This window comes from Chaetura pelagica, unplaced genomic scaffold (genome assembly GCF_000747805.2).
Source record: "Chaetura pelagica isolate M959 unplaced genomic scaffold, ChaPel_1.0 scaffold139, whole genome shotgun sequence".
NCBI classification, from domain to species: Eukaryota; Metazoa; Chordata; class Aves; order Apodiformes; family Apodidae; genus Chaetura; species Chaetura pelagica.
In genome coordinates this window covers 570,743-597,510 of record NW_009970717.1, presented here as the reverse complement: position 1 = coordinate 597,510, position 26,768 = coordinate 570,743, and the positions used below count along the sequence as shown (strand labels likewise).

General features: G+C 39.5%; 1 protein-coding gene across 1 annotated transcript; it reads right to left on the bottom strand.

Moving 5' to 3' along the window:
- Positions 1-6,743: 6,743 nt before the first annotated feature.
- Positions 6,744-26,268, bottom strand: LRP3 (low density lipoprotein receptor-related protein 3). The gene is made up of 7 exons (XM_010006225.1): positions 26,235-26,268; positions 26,047-26,094; positions 20,329-20,467; positions 10,910-11,118; positions 9,561-10,647; positions 8,441-8,573; positions 6,744-7,577 (listed from the first exon to the last, which is right to left on the bottom strand). The coding sequence occupies exons 1-7, from the start codon at positions 26,266-26,268 to the stop codon at positions 6,771-6,773; spliced, it is 2,457 nt and encodes an 818-aa protein (XP_010004527.1). The 3' UTR covers positions 6,744-6,770.
- Between the last annotated feature and the right edge of the window lie 500 nt (positions 26,269-26,768).

Sequence of the window (26,768 nt, the reverse complement as noted above, 5' to 3'; positions counted from 1 at the left end):
AAACTTCAGGGAAACACAGGAACAGAGCCCAGTGGTTCTCCTTGTTACTGAAGTGTCAGATGATGTCACATCGCTTCACAGTCAAATTCCCCATTTCAGCCGTGCTCAGCCAACTAACAAGCATAAATCGTTCTCACACCAGATGCTCTTAGAAAGTGCTTTGCATATTTTATTTGCAGCAAGCCCTAGGAAAAAAAAAAAAAAAGTAGTTCATGTATTTAACATACAGAGATTTGCTGCTGTAGCAATATGGCCACTTTCACACCAAAGAATCTTTTGAAAATGCAAAATGTGAGAACAGCTCTGAGCAGTATTTTGAATCACTAGTATTCTTTTGCAGCTTTTGAAAACAAAAATTATCATGTTCAGTAGTCTTGGTAACAGCCATGTGAATTTAATTTTAAAAGCATCTATCTATTACAGGCCCTGGTACAAAAATTAAGGATTCATTATCTCTTAGTTTGTCAAGTACCACACACTCTAAAAAGGTTTGAGAATAGACTCAAAATAAGGGGCAAGTTCAAGGAACTTATCTTTCCAACACAATTAATGATTCAGAAGCATTTTTATTTTTAAATACCTATCCATCTCTCACTGAATTCCAGATGGTAGATACTAAACAGAACTTGCACTCTTCTTTGTATAAAGCTCCTAATCATAAGAGATAAAAATATACATTTAGCTAAAAAAAAGGTGTGGCTTTGTATGTACATATGCATAATGTAAAGAGATACTCCACATTTTAAATAATGTTATGACTATATAAAATTTGTTAAAAGAATATATATTCAGCTTACCTTTTTTATTTTTTTTTCCTCCATTCACAGCACATCTCCCCTGTGTTTCTACTGGTGAAGCACAACCTGAGCACTTACCCCATGTCTGAGGCTCTCATGGTTGTCTTATTTTCCATAGTTGAAAATCAACTTTCTGTGGTGTAACTTCCAGCAGATTAGTTTTTTCAGTAATAACAACAACAACAACTTCTACCAAGGCCTTCATTGACTATTGTTTAAGGAAAACAAAAGCAAAATTAAAGGACCAATTGCCTTGTAGTTGTTAATTGAGTTTGGCTCAAATTTTTCATGATTATACTTGCTTCAAAACAATCAACATTTGGCCTTAAATCTGAAGGCTGAATTTAGAACAGGATGGTTTAGTAGAGCTCATCTTCAAATTACATACCAAACCCAAAAACCTGTTTCATGATGTCCTATATCCTTTTCAGGAACAGCTTCATCTGTGCTCCCAACATCACATGTATTATTTTTAAAAGACAATGCAAAAGCAGGTTCCTAACATGTACAATTTCTACCCATAGAAATCTATGTACACAACTAGAAAGAGAAATCCATATGCTAAGTGAAATTTAGCAGCATGCTCAACCCTGTGTGTGATTTAAAAATATTTTTTTTTAAGTGAAGCAACAGGCACAAAGGAGACAAAATAGCTGGCATTTTGAAGCCGACTGAGCAACAGGAAAACCCCAAGACAGATGACACTACAAACATGTCAAGAATATTGTGATACTTGATACAGAAAAGCAAGTTGTTTCCAAAATAAAGGTGTTCACACAAAGGTTTAAAAACAATGCAATTCTGTGTAAGAATATATATTACATGCTATTTATTTATGCAGCAAAATACTCTGTGCTGTTTATTCTTTTAGCACTGGAAAAATACAGCATTCAGTGAATTTCAGAAGGAAAACAAGATGATGAGAATTTTACCAAGAGCACCACCTGTAAGTCAGCTTTCCAGCCTGCAAAGTCAACGAAAGAGGTGCTGGCTTACACTTACCTGCATTATCACAGTATCGAGAGACGGAGCAAGAGATCAGGATGTCCCTGTGCTACACGCTGTGCAAAATGGAGACTCGGCCAACAGGCCACCTCCCAAACAGATGGCATCCCATAGAAAAGAGGAGCTGAGTGGGCACCAGTGGGAAACAGGGAGAATGAGGCAGAGTTGCTGCTGCTGTCCCAGACACTCTTCAAGTGTTTTTATCAACTTACTAAGAAATTTGTTGCTTTCAGTTTATGTTACTGCATAAACCAGAAGAGATTGATCTCAGCAGGGTCAAGCAAAGAGACTTATATCAGGCCAGAGCTTTCATTCAACTCAGAAAGGATTAATGAGTCACTGTGTATTTAAAAGTACATTTGAGTTGGCAGCATCTTTACAGAAAATATATCCAAAAATATGCAGACAAGATTTCATTAGCCATGCTCAATCACTTCTGAAAGCACAACCCTGATTCAGCCTTCAACTGTGGGATGAGAGCTGGTGGCTCCACCATTGCCTGGTGAAGAGCTGCTGTGGGCTGGGAAGGCCAGGAGAGAAACCCCTGCCATCACTTCTCTGTGAACAAGCTAATGCTTTGAAAGCAAACAAGCCTCTTCACACCAAAGGCTGAAGCTAAATAAAATGACTTATCTTTTGGGGGAAAGCAAACAAACAAGCAAACAAACCCCAACAAATATGCTGTCCCACACTTCATTTTCAGAGACCTTTGTCAAGGTATTTCTTATGTTTCACTCTCTCAATTGTGAATCCTTGAAACCTAGAAAACAAAGCCCCTTTGCTTTCCAGCCCCTTTGTACCAAGCACTGTAATGACAAGAAATTTGCAATTATTCAGAGGCTGAGTTTTATGAGAGCTACTGAAGTACATGCCATAAATGAAGGGGAAAAAAAAGAGAAAGAAGGGTGAACCTTGCTGGAATTAATCTTTTTCTAAAACTTTATCGTTCAAATGGGTGTGCCCTGTCTGAGGATGCACTTGCCTGCGTCACCATCTCCACCTCCAGCTGTAAATACAGACAAAGCCTCTGGCTTTTTGAACTCTCTTCCTCATTCCTAGACAATTCTCACTGGTGCTCTAACTTCAGCAAGGAACTTCTGCATTTGGACACATGGAAAAGGAAAAACCTTGCATTAGCAACACAAGCACTGCTCTCAGTGATGAGGAGAGGCTGCAGTTCAGAAATAATTTTTTTAAATACCTGAAGTAGTTCAGGGTTTCTCTTAACTATGTGGGTATATGCATACATGGCTTTTAAAGGCAGCTGTACACAACACTGAATTGCTAGTGTTAAGAGTTCACATGTACTATCTAAAAAAGTTATGCAACTCCACAGCTTCAGCTATCAGAAAATGAAAATAATAAAAAACCCCAAACAAACAAAATCCACCACTCACCCAAACCAAACGTTTGTATCAATGTCAACACATTGAGCCATGAGTTGCTATATGCAGGCTGTGGGAGTACAATTTAAGCAAGCTTGATCTTTGGTGTTAAGAGTGACAGTCAGAAACCCAGTCTCTGGGCATGTGAAATTTTATTAAAAATTAAGAAATCCAAAGCATGAGCAAAGTATCATGATGCCCAGCATCTTACTTGCTTAGTATTGTTGTCCAGGAACCAGCAGACACTGGCAACCATGATGCCACACCTGAACTATGTATCTGTACACATTATGGTAAAATGTTGCATCTAAATGTATATATACAACATGTAAATAAAATTTAAAAAACAACTACAAAACAAAACAAACCCCGAAACAGTGAACAGAAAAGGAAAACAAGTACATTTAGGGATGTTACAGAATCATATACAAGCTAGAAGGTGCCAGAATTTCAAACAGAAATATTGCCCATATTTTAATAGCAGTAAAAGAAAACGTAAGGGGATCACTTTTCCCTTAATCCTGCCTATGAGCCTGCATTCTTCTCAGAACAGTGTAGGTTTTGTTTTCTCTTCAGAGATATTTTTGAGAGGGTTTTTTTGGGTGCTGCAACAGGGGAGTTTTGTATCTTAAAAAGCTATCTTAAATACTTTGTTTCCTTTCTGTCTACAAAGAGTGCAGAAAAGCATTATTAAAATAACAACAAATTTAACAAGTTTGTTAGTTGATTAACTTTAGATTGGTTAGTCATTAAAATGTGATGGTTTCCACTGAACAAAAAAATGCAACAATGAAATCTTACTGTTCACATCTGGCATACGAGTTTCCCCCTTCCCCCTTTATTTTTTTAAGAAGTTCTGGATACAAGGAAGCAGCTTACATGAAACAAAATTTAGGCATCTTTGAGGATGGTTGATTCACTGCTTAAGGCTTACAAGAGCTGGAGGAAGGGCAGATATAGACTAAGGCAGACTGTGGTTTCTTCAGGCATTAACATTCCAGGACATTGCAATGCACTTGTTTGTGCTCACAGGGCAGGGAGATTTCTTCTGTAAAATTAACAGTAAATTTGTGACTCTTCCCTCTAAGGAATGAGCTTGGGGAGCTAAGAGAGAATATAGTCTTGCAGAATACAAAAGTCAGGTGCATACAAAGAGCACCTGACTTATATCTCTTGATGCAAGGCTATAAATTGCAGTAGTGAGGGCTGTGAACATTTCTGTGCACTTCGAGCAGCAGATTTTCATTATCATGGATTTTTTAAGTTTCTAAAAATAAGACCTTGTCAATGAAATTTCCACTGAGCTACCAAGTGGATCAGCAGACAAAATGTATGATATATGTAAGAACTTATGTGAAGTTACACATCTTAAAATAAATACAGTGTTAGCTGTTCAGAGTTATTCTCAAAATATAGCAGTATTCTGATGTATGTATTTCAACTTGAAGAGCCTTACAGTGGTGATAGTTTAAGGCATAGTATAATCAACATTATTTTATTACAGAAATAAATTTCTGTAAAATAATTAAATATATGTTTAGTTCTAAGGTCCTTCATATCTGCACAATATTAACCTTAAAATACAATCTTCCTCCCAATTATAATTAACTACTTTATACATACAATCTATGTATTTAAAATTACAAAACACCTTACTTAAAGAAGACCTTACTTAAACCTGTAGCCTTAGATGCAAACAACCCTGGAAGTGTAATGACTATAGTGTATGGTGGCCTTGCAAAGGTGGAATGTACCTAAAATGTTTACAAATGCTATGCAAGCAAGGTCTCTTTCAAAACTACATTTCCTTTGATGAAATTAATTCTGATCAAAAAAGCACTTGAAAAAAAAAAGAGTACTATTTATTTTATGTAACTATGACTCTTACTTGTTATGCATTTTGCCACAAGCTCTTCCTGCTATTAAATGCCCTTAAGGAGTTTGAATCTTCTGCCTCTGGAATGCACAGTATGAAACCAGTTTGCGAATGAAAAGGGAAAAAAAAAAAAATCACTTTAGTTTCATTTTTCCATGTTACATTTCAGTTAAGCCAAACTCCTATTTCTTGTTCTTTTTAACTCCCAAGGGAGTCCTTGTAAAAGATCCAGCGCATTTAAAAGAAAAACATCTTTGACACTTTGATGTAAACTTAACTGCTCACTGCAAAAGCCTGTTTGCCTTTACAGCCAGGAGGGTTCTGTGGACCTGAGCTCAGCTGTCCACCAATGCCAAAGTTCACCTCAATTCCTTAAGTTAACTTAATAACTCTGGGCAACTTGAAATCCTACAGCAATAAACAGGCTTCAGAGCACTAGGGTATTTACAGGGCAGCAACATAAAATTCTTTGTTAATGCCTATATAAAGCATTTTAGTTTGTCACTGTGTTTAGGGGAATTGCATCCTTCTTCCAAGTAATTAACTTGGTTGCTTTTAGTTAAACTCTAAAACCCAAAAAGGCATCAGTTTACATTAAGTGTTGTACAATCCAGACTGTCAGCTTTGAAAATGGCACTGAACTATTTCAGTTCTTAAAATAAAAAAGCAAACAAAATAGCATCCTCTTAAAAAAACCCAAAACAACAACAATCCCAACCTGATTTATACATCTGCAGTGAGGTAGCAGATTTACAGGCAAATGTGTGAAGCAGATTTTATTTCATAATAAAATAGCAGACTGACAGTTACCAAGTGCACAGTGCTTCCTACTGCAGCCAACAGGAGCTGTAAAGCCTCAGGATCCTTCAGGGCATACCAGAAGTGGTATAATCATTAAAGTCCCTGAAAACAGAAGGGAGGAAGAGGGTAGGGAGAAAGCAAACAATTCTTCAACCTTCACATTACTATGAAGATGAGAATACAAAAAAAAGACATATTGCTGCAACCAGGATTCAGTGCACTCTACTCACACTGAACACTGCTGATCTATCATTACAAAGCTGCAGCAGGTAAGACACCTGGTATCATTCTGGGTATTTGACACAGAAACTTTGGTTTTAGTGCATGCTTCAAAGTACGTATGGCCATCAAAACATTTCTGAAGGGAGCAAAGGAACAAGCAATTTTTATAAAGAGGAAGCTACAAAGAATTTTATTTCCTTCTAAGTATTTGTAATTAAAATTAAATTTTACTTAAATTATGATCTTTAAAAATACAAAAATGTCATTTCTAATTTAGTACTCAGTTACAGTGACTGGTGCCTGCCTCAGGTTCCAACAGAGTTCTCTCTAGTTTCAGTAAGACCACTTGAAAAGCAAAGAAACACTAATTCCCTGAATGAACAGTGAATAAACACATAAAAGAAATACCAGAGGATGGAGATGCCTCTAAACTGCTGTGACACATTCTTGCTCTCCTAGCCCCTGACATCACATACTGGCCTACTTCTGCCCCAATGGAGCTTCAGGAATAGCAACAAAGACAGAACCTTGTCCCATTTAGTCTTGTACTGTACTCCCTGTGGGATCAAAGCACCCTGGTTTCAAGAAACAAAGTTGAGAGCACAGACATACCACCTACCATCAAAGTGCCATCATATAAACAATGAAGTTACAAAATTTACAGGGCCAAACAAAATTTTTTTATTAGCAAACAAGTAAAGATTCATCATCACTGGTATTGATTTCAGAGAGGGGGGTAGAGGACTCTAACATTGGCACTTCCACAGAATGGCAACAAGCTGCATGAATTCCCAAAGGCTCCTCTGGGTATGAGTTAGGGCAACACTGGTTTTGTCCATCCACTTGGATATGAACATTCACAGAGCTGTCTGAATAAGCAGACTCCCATTTTTTTAAGGGTAACCTACATGGCTCTTCACTCAGTGGATGACTTCTACTTAAAATACTGTCCTCTGGGACAGTCCTCCTGGATGTCGACCCTCCATGGATCGTTTCTGTAACACTTTCAGATAAAGGATCTCTAAGTGTCTTTCCTGAATCCACTTTATTGGACTGCTTAAGATCACTGCCAGATGTCTCAGCACCTAAAGATTTATCAGCCTGTCCAGCCTCAGGCTCTGCATGTGCTGCTGTGCAAGTACTGGGTAAGACATTTGAAGGTGATGGCTCTGTGACTTCAGTATCTGCTTGCAAGCTGCTACATCCAGCTTCTTGTAGGCTCCTGGCTTGGCCATTTGCCTCTAAATTAGGTCCTTCAGGGGAAGATGGAGGACTCCGAACAGCCCCATCAGCACGGTTGATGATCCCATCACCCAGTGTAGTCTGTGAAGTGCGGGCAGGTGTCAGGAGTGGGATCTGTCCTCTCACCCGAGGTCTGTGGAAGAGTCTGTTCCAGAGCCTGCCCAAGCGCCGCCGCGACGAGCTCCGTCGTGATGAGTGTCGTCTCATCTGCCTCCTCATGGCTGTTCGAATGTTCTGCAGCACAGATGCCTGTAACACAGATAATAAACTATGACTTCACACATACCCAAAAGACTTTCATAAATCCCGTTCTTTCCACTAGTATCTCCACCTTACCAGGATTCTCAGACTTGATCCCTACACTTCCTTGTTAAACATGTATTTCTAACAAACTATTTAAGAATACCAAAGACAGTTCTGCCTGTACCAAAAGACTATCCCTTGGAGTGCTTCCTTTATGAGTTTAAGCTGTACTTGTCTACCCAGTAAGATGCTCCACTCGTGCAATTAGATCACGACTGAAGAACCACACTGCAGACCACTGAGTTCTCTATCATGAGCAACAGCAGAGAAGAAAGGCCAAGGCAAACTACTTCTCCACTTTATCACCTTAGGAATTGTACTACAGTTGGATACTTTTGACAGAGCACAGCAGATTTTTGAGAACACAGCAATGAAATAGAAGAATGACTTAATGGCTTCCCAGTGTAATGTATTTGTAGATGAAAAATAATCCCAGCATTTCCCAAAAATACTACTAAACATCTTGCTTTCTTATCGCTTTGGGCACATTTACAGTTTCAGCTTGGAAAGCCTTTTTTCTATTTACCTTCTGACCTTTCTCTGTCTCTGTTCATTCTATCTTGATGTACAGCAAAACAGCACGTGCTTATCTCACTGCTGTTCCCTAGCAAACACATTTAATGTGCTCAGAACTACCCACAGCACCAAGATGTGTAACTGTGGTTCTTCAGCTCCAAGGAAAACACACACATTTTTATACAACTTGCATATAATGAGCACAGCTACTGAAAGAATACAGTTTCAGCCTGATTGTATCTAATTTACAGCAGTTTGGTTGCTGATAGGTTCACTGGCACTCGTCTCCATACTTGCGATGCGTTGTACACAGGGAAGTCTTCAACTGGGGGGATCAGTCCTTGTGCAATCAGCTGCCCGTAGGAAGGTGGCGCTTCCCGCCGCACAAACTCTGCCTCGAGTCGCGTCATCTGGGTCTCAAATGCTCTGGAAACAGAACCAGAGGGGAAACACAAAACAGAAGGAACAGTCAGTTTGTCCTGCCTCCCCCACATTACTCTATCAAAGCAGTGCAGGGGACTTCTCCCTAGCAGCAAAAAAGCAAACCTTCAACTAAACTCTGTAAAAGTCTTATCAAGATGCTAAAGTAAACAAAAGGAATAAGATTACAGGGTACAAGCATCAGTGAATCAAATCAACAAACTCTCTCCTGCAGACCTAGGTGGTACTCTGTGGCAACTGAAGTTTTTTCTGTTGGCTAGCTTATGCCAGTAACAGTGGTATCTTGTTCAGCGAGGGCCCATAGGTTATTTTTGGAAAAGACAACATTAAGAACTGGAAACAATCACACACCAGGGGCAGTTTGCAGCTGCAGAGAGCTCTGGCTGTCCTGCCAGAACCGAGGCACTGAGGTTCCCAACATAGCACTGTGGCTGTTTTCCAGCTCCTTAATCATGCAGATTTTATCAGGAGGGAATGTAAAGCACACTGTGCTGAAAATACCAATGGTGTCAGCAGCACGGCATAGAGCTGTTGTGTATGACAAGAGCTGAGCTTCAGAAAGTCCTTACAACCCTCTCCTAAGGGGCAGAACCATGCTTGCACAAACATAAAACACACAGAGCAAAGACTTCACTGTGACTGTTCAGCATTCAATTTTTTGGTCAAGGGCAGGGGGTTTGTTGCAGAGGGAGAAGGAACCGCTCAAAAATTTTGTTTTTTAAATTAGATACAGGGTCTGCCAGGCTGCATAATAAATGTGTATTCTCATAGAACACAGAAGAGCTAACACTCCCCTCACTACTTCTGAAAATCTTTATTGCTCTTCTCTAAGCTGTTTAATTGTCAGCAATTCCTAGGACTGATTTAACAGTATTTTCCAAATTCTCTGGTTAACAATCAACTTTTTTCCTTTAAACAAAAAAAGGGAGAAAACCCACAGGTACTAAAGCATTGCAAAAGCAGGATGCTTACCTGTATTCCCTGGTCCTCAGAGAATATAATTTAAATGCACAACCCAGTGCAATCACAAGCAGCAAGCCACACACGAGACTCCCGATCAGAGCAGCTGTGATGACCTTTCTGGGAACTATCACCAGACAGTTGTGTTCATCACTTCCATCCTGGCAGTCCTCTTGGCCGTCGCAGCGCCAAGTCTCAAAGATGCACAGATTTGTACCACAATGGAAGTTTCCTGGCTGGCAAGTAAAGCAGTTTTTTTCATCTGAGCCATCTGGGCAGTTCTTCTGGTTATTACAGCGGTCAAGTATTGAGTAACAAAGCCCACTGTTTCCCTCACATGGGTATTCATTCTTCTGGCAAGCAGGACAGTTCTCCTCATCCTTGCCATTTGGACAGTGCCACCAGCCATCACAATGCTGCTTGTCTGTGAAACACTCCTCATCACTTCCACAAGGGTGTTCCCAAGGAAGGCAATAGCCTTTCACCTGGTAAGTTGCATTGAACCCATGGCCAGTGCTCTTGGAGTGGGCATGATATGAGACAGTGAGCTGGCCCTTTGATGACTCCACGCTCACTGAATGTCTATTGTTGTGGTACGAAAATGTTTGCATTAATTTATCACCCCTCTCTCCAATGCCATCATACACCTTTACATAATCATTGTAGCCTAACTGCAAATCAAGCTGCAACAGAACATGTCGGTTATCCTGTGTGTCCACGTACCACGTGCAACGAAGGTCTGATCTGCTGTGATCAGCATGAAATAAGTCTGGGGAAGCAAAAGATCCATAAAAATTACCCAGCCTTTTGCCACAGGAAAGATCGGGACAATTATCTTCGTCCGAACCATCACTACAGTCCTTAACTGAATTACATCTCAGCTCATTCAACAAGCACTTGGTGGAGTGGGCTACACTACACTGGAATGTTCCTGAGGGACAGATGCTGGATGGGGGATCTGTTGGAGGGACAGTGCAGTTTCCTTCATCCGAGTTATCACCACACTCATCCATGGAATTACACTTCCAAGTACTGGGAATACACTTTCCGTTCGCACAACGGAATTCATCTGACTGGCACACAGCCTGACCTATCTTTCCTGTGAAAGAAGGCAAGGAAAATAAAAGTCAGTATCAAAACTTTTGGAACCATCTGATGTCACTTTTTAACATGTAATAACCTGCAGGCCACAAGTCAGCAATATTATTAAAAAGCCAAGAGAAAATAATATCAGCATTACCATGCTAACACCTTGCAGTCATCAAGACTGGCCCAAGGCTCCTGTCAACAAAAAATACTACTGTCCTCATGTTTTGCCAGAGAAGAGCGTTATGTGACGCCAACAAAACTGTAAGGTTTACCTCTAATATAAGAAAGGCGAAATCCCTGAGCCTGTCCTGAGCTTGATGCATCTGAGTGAAAAAATATCCAAACGTGGTCCCTTGCAGAGATGAAAGATGGAGGGATGGAAGATCCACACACTTTGTACTCCTCCTTCTTCAAAGAGGGGCCAATCATCAACCAGTCTACTGCACACTTCTGAGAGTCTTCCAAATCAAAGTTCTTAAAACTGTTAAGAACAAAAGAAAACACAAGTTACAAAGAGAATGTGTATCTGGAACAAAGCCTGACAGAGACAAAAACAGACTAACAGTTGGCTTTCTGCACCAAGCAGTGCTGACATAAAGAGATCACACTCAAAGACAACGAAACACCTACACTATCTTGAGTACATATAAACAGAGCACTCAAATTCCCCCAGTTTGGTAAAGCACCCATCTCTCAGGCATAAACAGCATGCCAAGTAGCTCCAAAAGCTGGAAGGATGATTCCTCTTTTACTCAGAGTCCTTAAACAAAACTGGTTCCTAAAATATTTTAAATGAGTAAAAGCAAAATTCTGGAATATGTTATACAGAAAACAGATTAATTTTCAGCAGACAACGTTAAAAGCCATGAAACTGGGATGAGAAGGAGCTGTAAAAAGAAACGTAAGGTGATAAACACAAGAGACAAAAATCAACTCAATATATGGATAAGCAGGGAGAGGGCAAGAAGAAGACTGCAAGGGATGGAAATTGAACCTAAAATTTAACACTATTATTTTTTAGTTCAAAGACTAAAATGTTCCCTTTCTGGGGAAGAACAACACCATGTCCCAGTACAGGTTGGGGGCTGAACTGCTGGAGAGTAGTGTAGGTGAAAGAGACCTGGGGGTCCTGGTAGACAGGAGGATGACCATGAGCCAGCAATGTGCCCTTGTGGCCAAGAAGGCCAATGGCATCCTGGGATGCATTAGAAAGGGTGTGGTTAGTAGGTCAAGAGAGGTTCTCCTCCCCCTCTATTCTGCATTGGTGAGGCCACATCTGGAGTATTGTGTCCAGTTCTGGGCCCCTCAGTTCAAAAAGGACAGGGAACTGCTCGAAAGAGTCCAGCACTGAGCTACAAAGATGATTAAGGGAGTGGAACATCTCCCTGATGAGGAAAGGCTGAGGGAGCTGGGTCTCTTTAGCTTGGAGAAAAGGAGACTGAGGGGTGACCTCATCAATGTTTACAAATATGTAAGGGGTGAGTGTCAGGGGGACGGAGTTAGGCTTTTCTCAGTGATGACCAGTGATAGGACAAGGGGTAATGGGTGTAAATTGGAGCATAGGAGGTTCAAGGTGAATATCCGAAAAATTTTTTTTACTGTGAGAGTGACAGAGCACTGGAACAGGCTGCCCAGGGAGGTTGTGGAGTCTCCTTCACTGGAGACATTCAAAACCCACCTGGATGCGTTCCTGTGTGATGTACTCTAGGTGACCCTGCTCTGGCAGGGGGGTTGGACTAGATGATCTTTCAAGGTCCCTTCCAACCCCTAAGATTCTATGATTCTATGAATGCAAACACAGAGCAAACAAGCCTAAAACCCTTTACAGTCTAACTTCCAGACCTTCCACTGACCCAAGCCCAGTGACTATTCATTAGTAGCTTACCTAGTGCAAAGAGGTGCCCCAGTTGTTTGCAGAACAGTGAATACAACCAGGTAATACTCCCTAACATGTCGCTCAGGAAGCATACAAGTTATTTGTTCAGTCTGATGAAACAGATAACATTTGCATTCAGTAATCTGCACTGACAACAGCACTGCACAGGGAAGAACACTCATTAGGAAAGGGCACATTGTACAGGACACTCAGAAATGAGTTTTGCTCCTCTTTGATATAACTCTGATATATAAAATTAACTTGGTGGAAGTCTGTGAGTACTCCAATCAAATACCTAGGCAGAAGCAACCTGATCTAGTTGAAGCTGTCCCTGCTCACTGGAGGGGGGGGGGAGGGGGGTGATGACTTTTAAAGGCTCCTTCCAGCTCAGACCATTCTATGATTCTGAGCTTCAGAAAGGCTGAAAAGCTGCTATGAAATACAGACCTCCTTCCACAAAGGACTCTTCACAAACACAAAAGATTAATTGACAAAAATAAACACCTGAAATATAATTTTCTGGTATGACTGTATTTACAAAAGGCTATCAATGCCTGCCAGATCTTGCCACTGGAAGGCAAAAGGGAAAGCGCAGCAACTACATAAATTAGCCAATGCATTCAAACAGGAGATCCAGCCTACACACATCTGTAGGTTTTGCCCAACATTCCAATTTAAAAACTCTCCAGAAAAAGAAATATCAGCAAGAGAATTAAAAGAGAACATTGAACGCATTAAGTTAAAATGGAAATTAAGAGATGCCCAACAACATATGTGGAAATGAGGATAATCCACCCAGAAGTATTTCCTTCCTCTTTTCTGACTTTTTTTCTCCCACCATGCTTCATGTATCTTCCCAGTTGGGACAAAGTATTCCTGCAGCACTTAACTCTTTTCTACAAGCAATCTCATCAAGCTTCTGAAACCAGCATATTTTGGAAGGAAGTTTTAGATGGCTGTACAGTCAGAATGAAAAGATGAAAGTATTCAGCCATACAAAGATAAACCTGAAGAGTATGTATCCCAGGTGTTATCCAAAAAAAAAATTAATGACCCAAGACAGTGTACAAACAGACACTACAGCATGAAAAGGAATTCTAAAAAGCATCAGTGAAACTATGGGCACCCACATCAAGTCTGCTGCAAGAGATGCGAGACAGCAATACTGAGCTACCACATTGGTTTTGCTCTCTGTAACTCATTTTGGCACCAGACATCAACAAGGGTTTCTATCATCTACCTGCAGGACTGCTTGCAGGGTTTTCTTGTCATAAAGACTTTTTGAATAAGTATCACAAAGACTTATCTTCACAAAACCAAACATTTTTAAGAAAACGAGATCAGTCACTGAATCAAGAAATAGAAACTCAGAACTGGGAAGGGTGGATGACTAGAAAAACAACTGCTCATGCAATCTTTTGATCTCTTCTGTAGTTATTTTCGATGTACCAGGACCAACCTTAAAGAGCTAAACAATTTGTTCTCTATCCTACCCAGTTCCCAACTCTCCGTCTATGTTCCGCAGGCACTCATTTTCCCGACTCTACTCACAAGAGCTGCTTTTGTCTATCAGGTAAATAATTCACCCATAGTATTGTTACACAACACAGACTGCACGCACCCAGGGGAGAATTTGCCTGTATAATAAGCTGTCTGCACCTTTTATTAAAATGCATTTCTTTCTAGGGAAGGAGAAAAAAAAAAAAAGAGGTTTAACACAAAAAAAGAAAAGACTTACACAGCAGAAGAGCACAGGAAAGTCAGCTACATGCCTTGTTTATAGACTTTTGCAGATGACAGCAATACCTCTGGAGAGCCTGCACTTGTTTATAATAAAGAATATCATCTACTTGCAGCTTGAGAAGATAGTATTGGACCTTGCTAATAAATGGGATTTTCTGGTTTATTATACAAGGTGTGGAAGAGAGAAAAAACTTAAGTCCCACCTTCCAAAAGGGAAGCACAGGCATACAGATAACTGATTTTCCTGAGTGTCAGCTGTCGATCTGAGATAGATTCAGAGCAGAATCCCATACTTCTCCACTGAGAAAGCCAAGCATTAGCCACAAAACGAACTGAATACAAGGGTGATGAGTCAGGGAAGTCTCATCTTTTAACATCCTCCCTGAAACCTCCATGGTTCTCAGGGATGCATGAGCTCCTGAAACAAGAACCCTGGTATTTGAAAAAGGGCAATAAAGAGTATTCACAGGAATGAACTGTTTCAAAAACAATAAGCATCTTAATCACGAGAGCCTAAGAGCTTCAAACACCACTGAATAAACATAACTTCTCTGAAATACAGATGTTCTAGTTCTGATGTTAAGTTTTATATATAATAGATACCATAGCAGTTATAAAATTTCTTCCTCTTAGGCCAAAAGCAAAGCCAAAGCAATTATATTCTACCTCATGCAAACTAATCAACAGACATATTCTCAAACAATTTTGCTTTGGTTAAGGCATTGTCACTCCACTCCAGCATCCTTTTACATTGTACGGTCTCCAATGGAAGCAATTTTTTTCCCTGTTTAAATTTGACTTTTACTCAAGACCAAAAACGTGTTCTACTTGAACAAGCCATCAACCAACCTCACCACAAAAAACACTCCTTTGTAAAGAAATAGAAAACAGCATGCACACGTGTGCATTTATAAATATATAAAACTGAGGTTTGCTTTATACTGTACTTGGAATAAAAAGGTTTTGTGTAAGAAGTTTCTGCCATACTAATCTGACATTAAATAGGCCACTGATTCATTTTACCTGAGTGAAATTTTGAGATTCCTGAATAGTGCATTCAAACTGTGCTACTTCACCTCTTTCATTAGATCTAGTGCTGCTGCTGTTACAGTCTTCTGAAGAATAATTTAATCCTGCTACCCACAACATACAGTGCAGGGACATTTACTTATTCCATTGAACTTTCTCAAAGTGCAATGTAAATTTTTCTATCAAAAGGATTAGTCCAGTGGTTGGATAACTAACAGTATGCAGTGGAAAGAAGGGACAAAGTTTTGGGCTTCTAGTGCTTGTAGGAGAGTACAAACATTCTACTGCCTTTGGAAGAGTACTGAATGAAGTCTGCAGTTACAGTTCTTGAGGGAGGTCTCAAGCCCTTTGTATGTAAAACCCACAGAATTTTCTGTGATTAAAAAAAGAAACAGAATCAAGTCATACTGAAACAGTACTTATGGATCATGTCAGCCATATATCAGGGAGCACAGTCAGTACTATGGTATTTCTAACCATCTCAGGCAGGGAAACACAGGATTTGGGAGGAAAAGCAAAAGAAGGATTGTTGGTTCAGTCACTAAACCCCTCCAGGAAAGCATGTTTCTGAAGGAGTGGGATGTGGACCTAGAGGTCCATCTTGCCATGCAAGCTGCAGTGCACAGCCCTTGCACCCCTCAACTCCCCACTGCATCTGCTCTATGGGATGCAGACATCCCCCTCCACCCATCAGCTTCACTTATACAGCAACACTCCTCTGATTCCAGCGCTCAGTGATGAAGGGAACCCAGCTTTCTTCCAAGCTTCTTCTTCCTCTCCACAACAAGAGCACACAGCCTGCTTTATAGAGCAAGGAGAAGTGGAACACTTGGACACAATACTACAGTAGTCAAATGCTGGTATTTCCAGCACTGAGAACTGTTGTGCAGATACCATCACTAACACACAGGACATCCTTTAAAATGCTTTGTCCCTTGGGCTGTTCTCTTTGTTACCTGTGATCTCCAACATCACCCAGGAATAGAGGAGATGGATGTAAAAGATCAAATTTATCAGATCACATTTTGCAGCTTTTGTTTCTACTGAAAGATGCTATTCAAAAGTACTAACTCCAGTTACCTTGCTTTTGGAATACCTCTTCCATAGCTAATTCCTTTTTTTAAAAGTGTCCCAATTTTTTAAAAATGCCCTAATTTTATTTAAAAAAAAGTAAAAGAATAGTCTACCAAATACTCAAAATGTTTAAACTCTGAGGATCAGAACAATCCAATGTGAACTGACAAATGTACCACCACTAAATCTGTTTTTACAGAATTCTGCAGAAACAGGTAAAATAATCTGATTTTTCTTTCAGTGATATGATATTGAAACAAGGTCTAGGGCTCCAGGAGCTTACAGAAAATTACAGATAAACCATTTATCAGTTTTTGCCTGCAAAATCACTCAAGTGAAGGAACAGTAGCCTATGACAATATTTTCCTATAACTGTCAAGTATTTTTATGCTGCTGGAAACAACTTAATTTAACCAGCTTATCATAAACACCCATATACACTCTGAAAATATGAAAAGAAAGTGCTACCTGCAAAACTAATGCTTAGCAGGATCAAGCTTTTTGCCATCTGCACTGAAAGGAGTGGTAGCAGCCAGGAAAAAAAAAAAAAAGTACTTATAGGGAATTCCCTACAATCCTTTTAGTAATTTAGGCACGAGCAACCACAGATTAAAGAATAATAATAAAAAAACCCATTCTTAATAACTAAGAAAGGGCAAGTATGGCATGATCAGGAAAACAAACAAAAAAAGGGTAAACTGTTAAAGGCCCAGCAGATGTAAAATCTGAATGAAAGTAATTAGCAAATAAATAAATAAATGATAATGTCCAATTTGGCCCTCTAAACTCATTAAAAAATTGAAGAATAAATATTATGGGTAGATCAGTAGAGCACAGTCCCAAAATAAAAGAGATCAGCCAATTAAGCAAGAAAAGTTACTTCTATTTGCCAATCTCTCACAGCAAGTGCAGACTGCGAACAACTGATGACTTAATTGGCTCATTAAAAACTTCTGCTTAACCACTGAAGCACAAGGACCTGGAAGTCTATTCTACTCCCAGCTCCCAAGCACCAGCTAGCTGTGTAACCGTAGGCAAGAGACACAGGGGTTGTGGTTTCAAAAGCTGATCACATACAACTGAATGAAATAAATGGCTATTACGAGTTTTTTCTTCCAATTAATGTCAAGCTCTGAAACACTGTGAGTTTGGAGAATAGACTATGAAACAGTCGCTTTAATTCTTCATACAATTACAGACCAGCAAGCCTTTACATGAACAGGCCTCAGTTTTAATCAGAAACTGAAACTCAGATGTTATCTGAGAATTTCTTTGTCCAAAGCCAGTCACATGAATCACAAGTGAAATCCACTGCAGGTGATCCCCTTCCCATCTCCATTCATAAAAGACAGCTTGAGTGGATCACTAAATGGATCACTTTTCAACACTCTTCTTAAAACTCTTCTTCTCTTAGTCCCATAAATCCCTATAATAAAACGCAATTAATTTATAATCTGCGCACAGGTTAATTACAACCATCAGGTAACAGCAACTGCTAAAGAAAAACAATTTCAATCTTCTTCTCAAAGGTGAGGAAACATACCCATATGAAGCCTGTAAAGGACGGCACAAGGACAGTTTCTGCATTATGACAAATTTATCTAATCTTACAAGATTTACATCTAGTCGTCTGTGAAGACAGCATAAAAAAAGAGAAAATGGGAGGGGAAAATCAAGTAGATTTCAAAACAATAACTGATAGCCTGAATCTGAAGTGACACAACATACTGCAGGTAAACAGTAGCTAGATGCTTGTTCCCAAGTCTCAATAGCAAACTTGACACACAAACTTGGAAGTACTGAAACATGCATAATTAACAGAGAGGTTTAAGCATAAAGAACATATATTTCCTGTTCTTGTGAAATCTCCCCCTAGGATTTCTAAAAAGTTCAACTGTAAAGCAAAACAGTAATCATGGAAGTGTAAGGATATGAAGAAAATCAATCCACACACATGAACCACAGATATTAAGACAAAGCTTCTAAAGGACATGCCCAGAGGAGCCAGCATCTTACATCCATATGTAGATCTGGGCACTGTTCTACTGAAAGCGAACGAATACCAGGTTTATAAAAAATTACCACTGACTGCAAAGGTTTTAGAAATCAAAACTATTTCAATTGCAATTTTATCCCTTAATGACTCCTGCTGTATCTCAGATATGATACTTATATAACATTGCTGTCTTGCTGTCAATGAGAATTCAAGATCTAAAAAAATACATTCAACGTAACAAAAAGGCCTTTTTTTTTAAACCTTTCAAAATCCAGATGTTATCACAAGAACTGTGTTTGATTGTCCTACGAAAATTAAAAAAGCTACTCTTTTATGCCTTTATCAGCACACTGTTAGGACAAGAACCACTGCCAACTGTTGAGAAGAAAAAATTTTTGTATTTGAACCCTCTTTTCTACTTTGCCTATACGATGCTAGCCTAGGCAAGTCAGCTGTTTCTTTCATGTCCTTGGCATTACAAGGGCTACAATCTTCTAAATAAATCTTACAATGTTGTAACATTTTGCATTTCATACACCAGAGTGAGTCATTCCAAGTACATTTATAGTCAGAAATGTAATACATTATTCCCTAGGATGTAAACACATAGCTCCCGTTGTCTGCACATGCACAGGAGGGCAGGATATGGCATTGACAGAAAACAAACCCATTAAGAAGAAATCTTTCAAATCACATTGCTGTGCAGACATCTAAACTGTATACATATTATTACCCCATCTTACTTTCCTTTATTTCTTTAGCTTCTGTTACATTCATACTTGCAGAAAAGAATCCTAATTCTGAGACCTTAGAGGCATTTTCATAGCATAAACTGCAGTTCTATTCTCCAGAGCCAAGTCCTGTGTCTCATTTGTATGCTTCCCTAGAGTTTCCAACAATCTCTGCTTTGAAACAAATTCCCCAAGTCCAATACAATTTAATGGGGTTTAAAAGCATGTTTCTATTTATGGACCTCAAATGCTGGCAGGTATCTACTTCCTTACTTTTGATGAGTAGTTCCTATTTTGAACTACGGATGGTGGAGCCCTCCTATTATTCCATCTGTGGCAGATTTGTTTTTAATTGCTGAGCATCTGCAGCTGAAGAGGTTTGCAGTCCTTCTAAACAGCTGAGCAAAGAATGAGCAGATGGTGTCAAATGCAACAGTACTAAAAAACAAACAAAAACCCCTTTCCTAGGTTTGCTGCTTTTTTTTTTTTCCAAGGAAGAAATTCTTAGTTTGAGAAGGATACTACAATTAGCCCAGACAAATCAAGCACATTTGCAGTAGGCTGGTATTACAGCCTAAACATTCTTAACAAACCATTAGCAACACATTCTAGTCTTTTCTGAACAGTATTTTTATAGAATAAGCAGAAACTGTGCCACAAATGCTAACTATTGTTTAATTATGTTGGAAATAAATGTTAAGCAGAAAAGCACAAGTCTTTGGGTCAACAAGTAACAATAAGCAATTATCTTCAACTGTCAATTAAACAGAGCACCACCTCAAGACATGACAGAAAAAGCCATTTTTGTTCCAAGAATTTTATATATCCCACTGAAGCTGTTCCAAGTTTTACAGCCTTCACCTACTCCTATTTATTAGCAATTAAGAGAAAAGGTCTATTTAATGTGAGTAAATATACTGCTGTTTCCCACTTCCTCATCTATCAGAGGTGGATGAAATCTCACACAGGTATTGATTATATTTATTATATTAAGACTAGAAGTGATTTACATCTATAACAATGGATGTCAGAAGTAGCCTACAGAAACAAGACATAAGGAACATTTCTAAAACAAGAGAAGTGCCCAAACTGCAATCATATTCCAGTGTAATCAACTTCTGCTTCCTTTGACCATTCAGTAGCTCTGACAAACAGCTTCATACCAGTGTATCTGCCAAGATCTCACGTTTTGTTTCATTTCAGTGAAGTAATCCCTTGCCTGAACAGAGTATCAAACCATACCTAATTGTTATCATGTCTCCACGATCTCCTTTAATGTACCAGCTGCAGTTTACAGCTGGAGGATAGTTCCGTGGCCAAGAAGGACTATAGATGACTCCCCGTCTCTCTGTGTGCTGTTCCTGTTCTCCTCTGCAAGGACCTGTTAATAAGAGGGGAAAAAAACAGTGTTCTTAATGCTTTGCTTAGTCAACAGTTCACATTAGCTATGAGAGCTTTCATCAATTTCTGGGGACTGCAGACAAATAAGAGTTAACAGTTTTATCCTCTTATTGCTTTCTTCCCTGTCCTGGTTTTTAATTAAGACACTCGCTCGAAGCGTGGGTAAGCATAACCTGCATTTCAATGCAGGATCAATCAATAACCTTATAGGAATCTACCAAAGGCTACAATCAATATAACTGCATGGATCTGCCAGGAGGATGTAATACAGAAATCCTTCTTAACAGCCTCCCAAAGCCTGGGTACATCACTCAGACACTGAAGATCCACATTCAGTGTAAAGTATCTAGAAGCCCATTTTGTTGTAACGTGTTCCTGGACCTGTTGTATAATCTCCTACCCATATGACAGGCCTGAAGAGTTTGTATTGTTATGGTTAAAAAAAATCCCCAACAAAAAATAAAACAGTAAACTGGACTCCGATGTCAAATGTTTTTTACTAGTACTCTAAACTCCTTCTAAAATCCTGCAGAGAGGAAAAATTTTCCACATAGGGAAAGGAGCAGAGCTAAATAAAGCTCATTATTTTCAAAGTAGTTTCAGACCTTCCTATGGAAAACAGCAGGGCAATTCAGGCTACATCAAATACTTCTAATTTGTAATTAAACAATTTTAAAATGAAAGAGAAACATTCCAAGGATAAGTGGGAAAGCTGTTTTGATGGGAAAATGTACTCTCAGCAGACTACAAGAGGGGAGATTCTGTGCAACGCGATAGCTATTCTGAAAATTCTCTTCTCCAAAACTATTTTTAAAACTATTTTAAAAACAAATTACTATCTAGACTATGACTTGTGCATTGCAGCTGAATATTCCAATTTTTGACAGAAGCTCACTTTCTTGTAGCTCAAACAGGTGGCAAGGAAAAATAAGATTGCCTGTACCTCAAGTTTCCTCATACGCATCCAAATGTACTGCGTTATAAATCATTGATTTACAGTATTGCTTGAAATTCAGGCACATAAATGCATCATTTTCAATTCACAGCTGGGATCAGATTGAGCTGTGCTGGCAGGAGGGGGTGAGGAAGTGCCTGGCTGTGGTGGCAGGGCTGCCTGCAGAGCTCCAGGCTGGAGCCCGGCCCGGCTCAGAGTCCCCCCACCAGGAAACCCGTGCCTGGCACCGTTCATTTGTTCACAATAAGCACTGTTGAAGTGAGAGTCACAGGAATACAAAAAGCATGAGGTGAGTAACTTACCTAAGGCAAAACATACAAAAAGCCTTTATTTTTACTCTCCAAGCAGGGCACTCCACTAAAACATATGCATGTAACTCCTGCTAGTTTCAAAGGCCACAAAAGCATACAGAATGCATAAAAAAATGGAAACATCTATTTTCCAAACAAATATTCTGCAGTAAAGCAGTTAGGAAAAATAACAACATTTCTGTTACCACATCTCTAAAACCAGAGAGGCTCCACACTGGACGATGGCAAACTACTGAGATGCAAGTACAGAATTATAAAAGCAAATCTAAGATCCACAGGACTTTTCAACTCCAGTTCTGTTTAGGTCTTTAAATGTGCTCCTCCACACACTTTTCACTGCCTCAACGCATCACAGCAGCCTAAGAGGATCTAGATCTAGCAACCACACAAAAGGAGCTGGAAAGACTGCACTTCGTAACTGCCAGATTACTTACACTTCTCAATGGGAAGGAAACAGAATGCAGAAAGAGCAAATACACCAGACAGCACTATCCAGAGGCTTCTGGCAACAACTCTGCAAATATTTCTGTGTCCCTTGTACCAAATACCGTTTTGGATTAATATTCTTATACATAATATATGCATTACAACAGAACCATCATTACACAAAGCTGATTTTAGTTTACATTGTGAGGAAGTCCCATCAACACGCTGGTGACTCGACATCAGAACTTGTACTCATGCATTCATCAGTGCAGTTAAGCAGAGCTATTATTCTTCTAAATACCTGCTTCTCAGTTTCAGGAAGCATTTACAAAGATCATGAGCAATAGTTATTTGAAGTATCACAGATTTTTTTAAGTAACATCACTAGCATTTTTTCTTTTTAAACAATGTAAAATTTCCTAATTTGTAAGCATTGGCTCTGATGTAACATGACAGTTTAGTTTCTCACTCAGAAATGCTTTTTCCTATTAGCATTGCACATCTGCCATGAACTTGTAACACAGAAAGAACAGACAAAAGAAAAGTATTTTCCATTTTAACAAAATTGTAGTTGTGAAAACCTCAGGACATGAGCAAAGTCAGGGCTGCACTGACACTCTATGTCTTTTTGGGCCGTTCATCTGGTAACAGTCATTGTTGCTCCACTGTTGCCCACGGCTTTACTCTATTTTAAGGATATATTCACAGTCCCCTACTGGGACAAAGAGGGCACCACTTCCCCACCTCCCAAAAAAGTACTACTGTGTTTACCCAAACTTCAAGTAATTGCCTTATTCTTCTGACACCTTTCATTTCCCAACAATGCTCATTACTATGGTATTTGCAACAAATCAATAAATCTCCTTCCTAACCAGTCACCTGCCTCTCTACTCCTTGTGCAGTGACCGCTGTGCAGCAAAGGTGAAGTATCTGAGCGCTGCTTTCAAAAACTCTTCTCTGACCTACATAAATTTTGGGGGAAAAACCAACATACAAAACAAAACCCTTCAGTGCTGGAAACGAAACAGAAAAACCACACAAGGGCACAATTCTGTACTGCCGGGGCTTCAGTGTTAGTAAAGGGGCCCCACTTCCCTCCTCAGCTCCTGGCCATAAAGTTTACAGAATCACATACATGTGTTAAGTATTGTGTTATTAAGCTGGGCTTCAGCATGACACTGTGATTCCTTCAGGAAAACAAACAAAAGCCTGTTCAAATTGCCAAAACATCTAAAGGAAAGGGAAGTCTCTAAATAGAAAGGTACAAACCTGGATTCTGAAGGCCTTATCATCAGCGACACACATGAGAAGAGTGGTGATGATATTTTTTCAACAACTGTCCTATAACTTTTTTTTTCTGCAGCCTTTCTATACAAACCCAAAAGAAAAGTGAAAACCCAATTTACTCAAAGTCCCAAACAGTTTACATTTTCCACATTCAGGATTACTGAAGAAACATAAGGTAATATCTGTCCCTAGATCCATAAAAAAATATCCCCTGTATCCACCAAAAATCTTACTGTGATGGTGCTTTAAAAAAATAAAAATAAAAATAAATTCTTAAGACAGGCAATAATGAATCTTTTATAGGTTAAAAAAACCCCAACTTTTAACAGATGTCAGAAGAGGTCTGAGTTCAGAGAGTTTCTGTGAAGCAGGCATAAATCTTTTAATGAGGCTCTTTCTGGAATAATCAAATAGATTTCTTCTACTGTAAACAGCAGTAGATTCCCCGTGCCAGTTAAATATGCCACAAATACTTGCAAGAAAGTTTCCAAAACTTTACATGAATAATACTCCTATTTTTGCAAAAGCCAACATAAAAAAAGAGACATTGAGCTCCACCAGAGGACAGTGCTGGGAGGGAGCACTGCGCTGTGCAGGAATAAATTTTCAGAACATCCCAGCAGAAAATAAATCCTATAGTTTCACACTCTTTTGCAACGCCCCAGGGCCTGCCTCAGTCCTAAGGGACACATCCCAACCATCTGCTTCAGGATAAAGGATGGTTTGCACCTGCCACAAGGAACCTTCTCTGAAAACCAAACGCTTGGCAATATACACTTCCTCAGTAGCTACCTCAGGGACAGCAGGAAACTCTCCCCAAGTTCTCTAAATGCTCCTTCAAGGAGGGTTTGCACACATGGCTTAATGCAGATCCCTTATGCCTGTGGAGAAAAAAAGGATTTAAGGCTCCCCTTCAATTTATTCAGACTCCAGCCCAATACCAGAACCAGAAAAGGCAAAGCCCAAGGGCTGAACCCGCTGATCTGACAAAACCTGAGCTCACGCTCTGCTGGATCCACAGGCTGAACTGGCTCCAGTGTGGGGAAGGGGGCTGAGAGGAGGGCTGCTCCCTAACAGCAGCAGCTGCTTTTCTGGCTTGCAATCGTACGAATACAGCCGAGATGGTGGCTCAACCTGTGTTTTCCAGAACTCATTATTTCTGCTATCCCTTGCTTTCTGAAAATAGATCACACCATACCTTATCATAGAGATCAACTCTGTCTTAAGCTGCTTTGTCACGACATGCTTAGGACAGCATGCATTTCTCCCAGCTTTTATCAAGGCTCCTAAGGAACATCTCTAGCAAGATGATTCCTGGAAGGGTCATCTGCCTTACAACTGCACTGTCTAAGCAGTTATCCCCCAATGCATGGGTAAGAGGAAGTACACATGGATCACATTATCAAAATGACCTTTTATGTTCATTTTTATTCCCTCTCCAGTTTTGCTGTCAGGAGACAAAATTACTCAAAATTGTATCAAGACAAAAAAACACGAAGGCAATAGCACTCTGAGGTTTCAGTATACTTGAAAGAATAAAAACCAAATGTTACAACTGACTTTCTGCTTCTAGCAAAAAAAAGCATCAAAAAGCAGCAGAGTCAATTGACTGAAGCATTATATGTTTCAGGTCGAGACAGTATCACCAGTCTAGGCCAGCCACTCTGTAATTACCTAAGTTAGACTTTGTAAACACATATACCAATCAGGCAAGGGGTGGTAAACTCCATCAAAAGCGAAAGAGCTACCCAGGCAGATAAACTAGGACACAGATGACATTCAGGATTTCTTACAAAGAATGGAAATAGTGTCTTGTAAACAACACACATCCTATACGGTTTGTCCACACCACCCCTAAACTAAACATAAGGAAGTTACCTAATCATAAAATTACTACCTTTTCCTGATTTAAACCTTCTCACAAACCCCCATGATGGCTTGAATGCTCAAGCTCCCACAATAATCATCCCAATGCCTTAGAATTATTTTCCTGTTTTCCTGTTTCTTTTCCTGCTGTTTCCCTTACTTGATTTTTCTTTTTTAATTTAAGTTGCAGCCTCTTTGGGCATATAGTTTGCCCACCGATGTGACTGTGGGTTGACAGGCACAAGAGGGAGCTTATCACTGCGAGGACCCTGACTGCAATGCTCCTGTACTGTCAGTTAGTCACACTACTGCTACAGAGAAGGAAATGACACTAAATGCTGCAATTCTGGTTGAATTTCCACTTTGACACTCATGAGACATTTTTAACATTCTTGTTTTAGCTCCCCTGGGAAATGGGCCACTGTCTGTGGCTTGATATTCCCAGGCACATTTCCTAAATGTAGAGTTTTCCCCTGAATATATCAGCATGCACTATGACCTTAGTCCCAAGCTTACCATTTTTCTCCTAGCATAGTAACTGATGGAGCCTATAAGCCTAGGAAGACTTAGAAGTCCTAAACTTCCTAAAACATTAATGTTCCTCTCTCCCAAACAAAGGTCATACTGTTCGGTTAAAAGATTTCTTTGTACAGGGAAGAAACAGTAACAACAACTCAAAAGAAAGTAAATGAAAAGAAGAAATGTACATCTTACCCAATGAGGTAACAGCACTTTCTACTTTCCCAGTCAGGAAGAGGTTCACTGTGTAAAGACAGAAAAATAATGTTGATACAGGTTCCAGAGGCACAGGGTGGCAGTCAGTAATTAACCACTTCTAGGAGTTTGCTGGGGTGTTAATATAAACGCATTGCAGTCTTCCAACAAGAACTTTGCTTACTTACACAGGCAAGTCATGTAATTAATTATTACCTTCATTGTAGCTATAAAAAAGTCAGCACACAATGTTAGTTTAGTATCTGTCAAATACGCTACCAGAAGAAACAACTGCCAGTCTATTCTAATTCGTTTTCTGCAGTTTGTTTTTTTTTAATTGGGGAAGACAGAAGAACAATTACACTAAAACATTCATCATCACAGCTAGTCACTTTACCTGCTCAAAGGCTGGACAATAACTAATGATATTATTAGCTTTTAAAATGCCTCCACTGCATAAAGCAAAGTTTGTTCCTCTCAGGTAAATGTCACCTTGAAAATAAACTGCTGAAGCTGACATGATTACCTGAACTAGTCAAATGCAATTAAGTTTCCAAAAAGGCCCACCAGTAAAATCAAAACAGGATGAGGTGGTGCTTGCAACACACATCTGACTTACGAATCAGTTTCCAAATACTCTTCACTTTCTCAGAAGTCTCCTCTCACAGTACACACCATTAGAGTGATCTGGTAAGAGTAGTTATTGCCAAAAAAAATTTCTC

Bases quoted from the DNA above. Each gene is read 5' to 3' on its own strand.
- LRP3 (XM_010006225.1), bottom strand. From the start codon at position 26,268: ATGAAGGTAATAATTAATTACATGACTTGCCTGT. The intron at 20,468-26,046 runs GTAAGATGTACA...TCTTATTAACAG, and splicing joins AAGTGCTGTTACCTCATTGG to GTCCTTGCAGAGGAGAACAG. The intron at 7,578-8,440 runs GTATGGAGACGA...TCTGTGTTACAG, and splicing joins CTGTGTACAACGCATCGCAA to GCATCTGTGCTGCAGAACAT.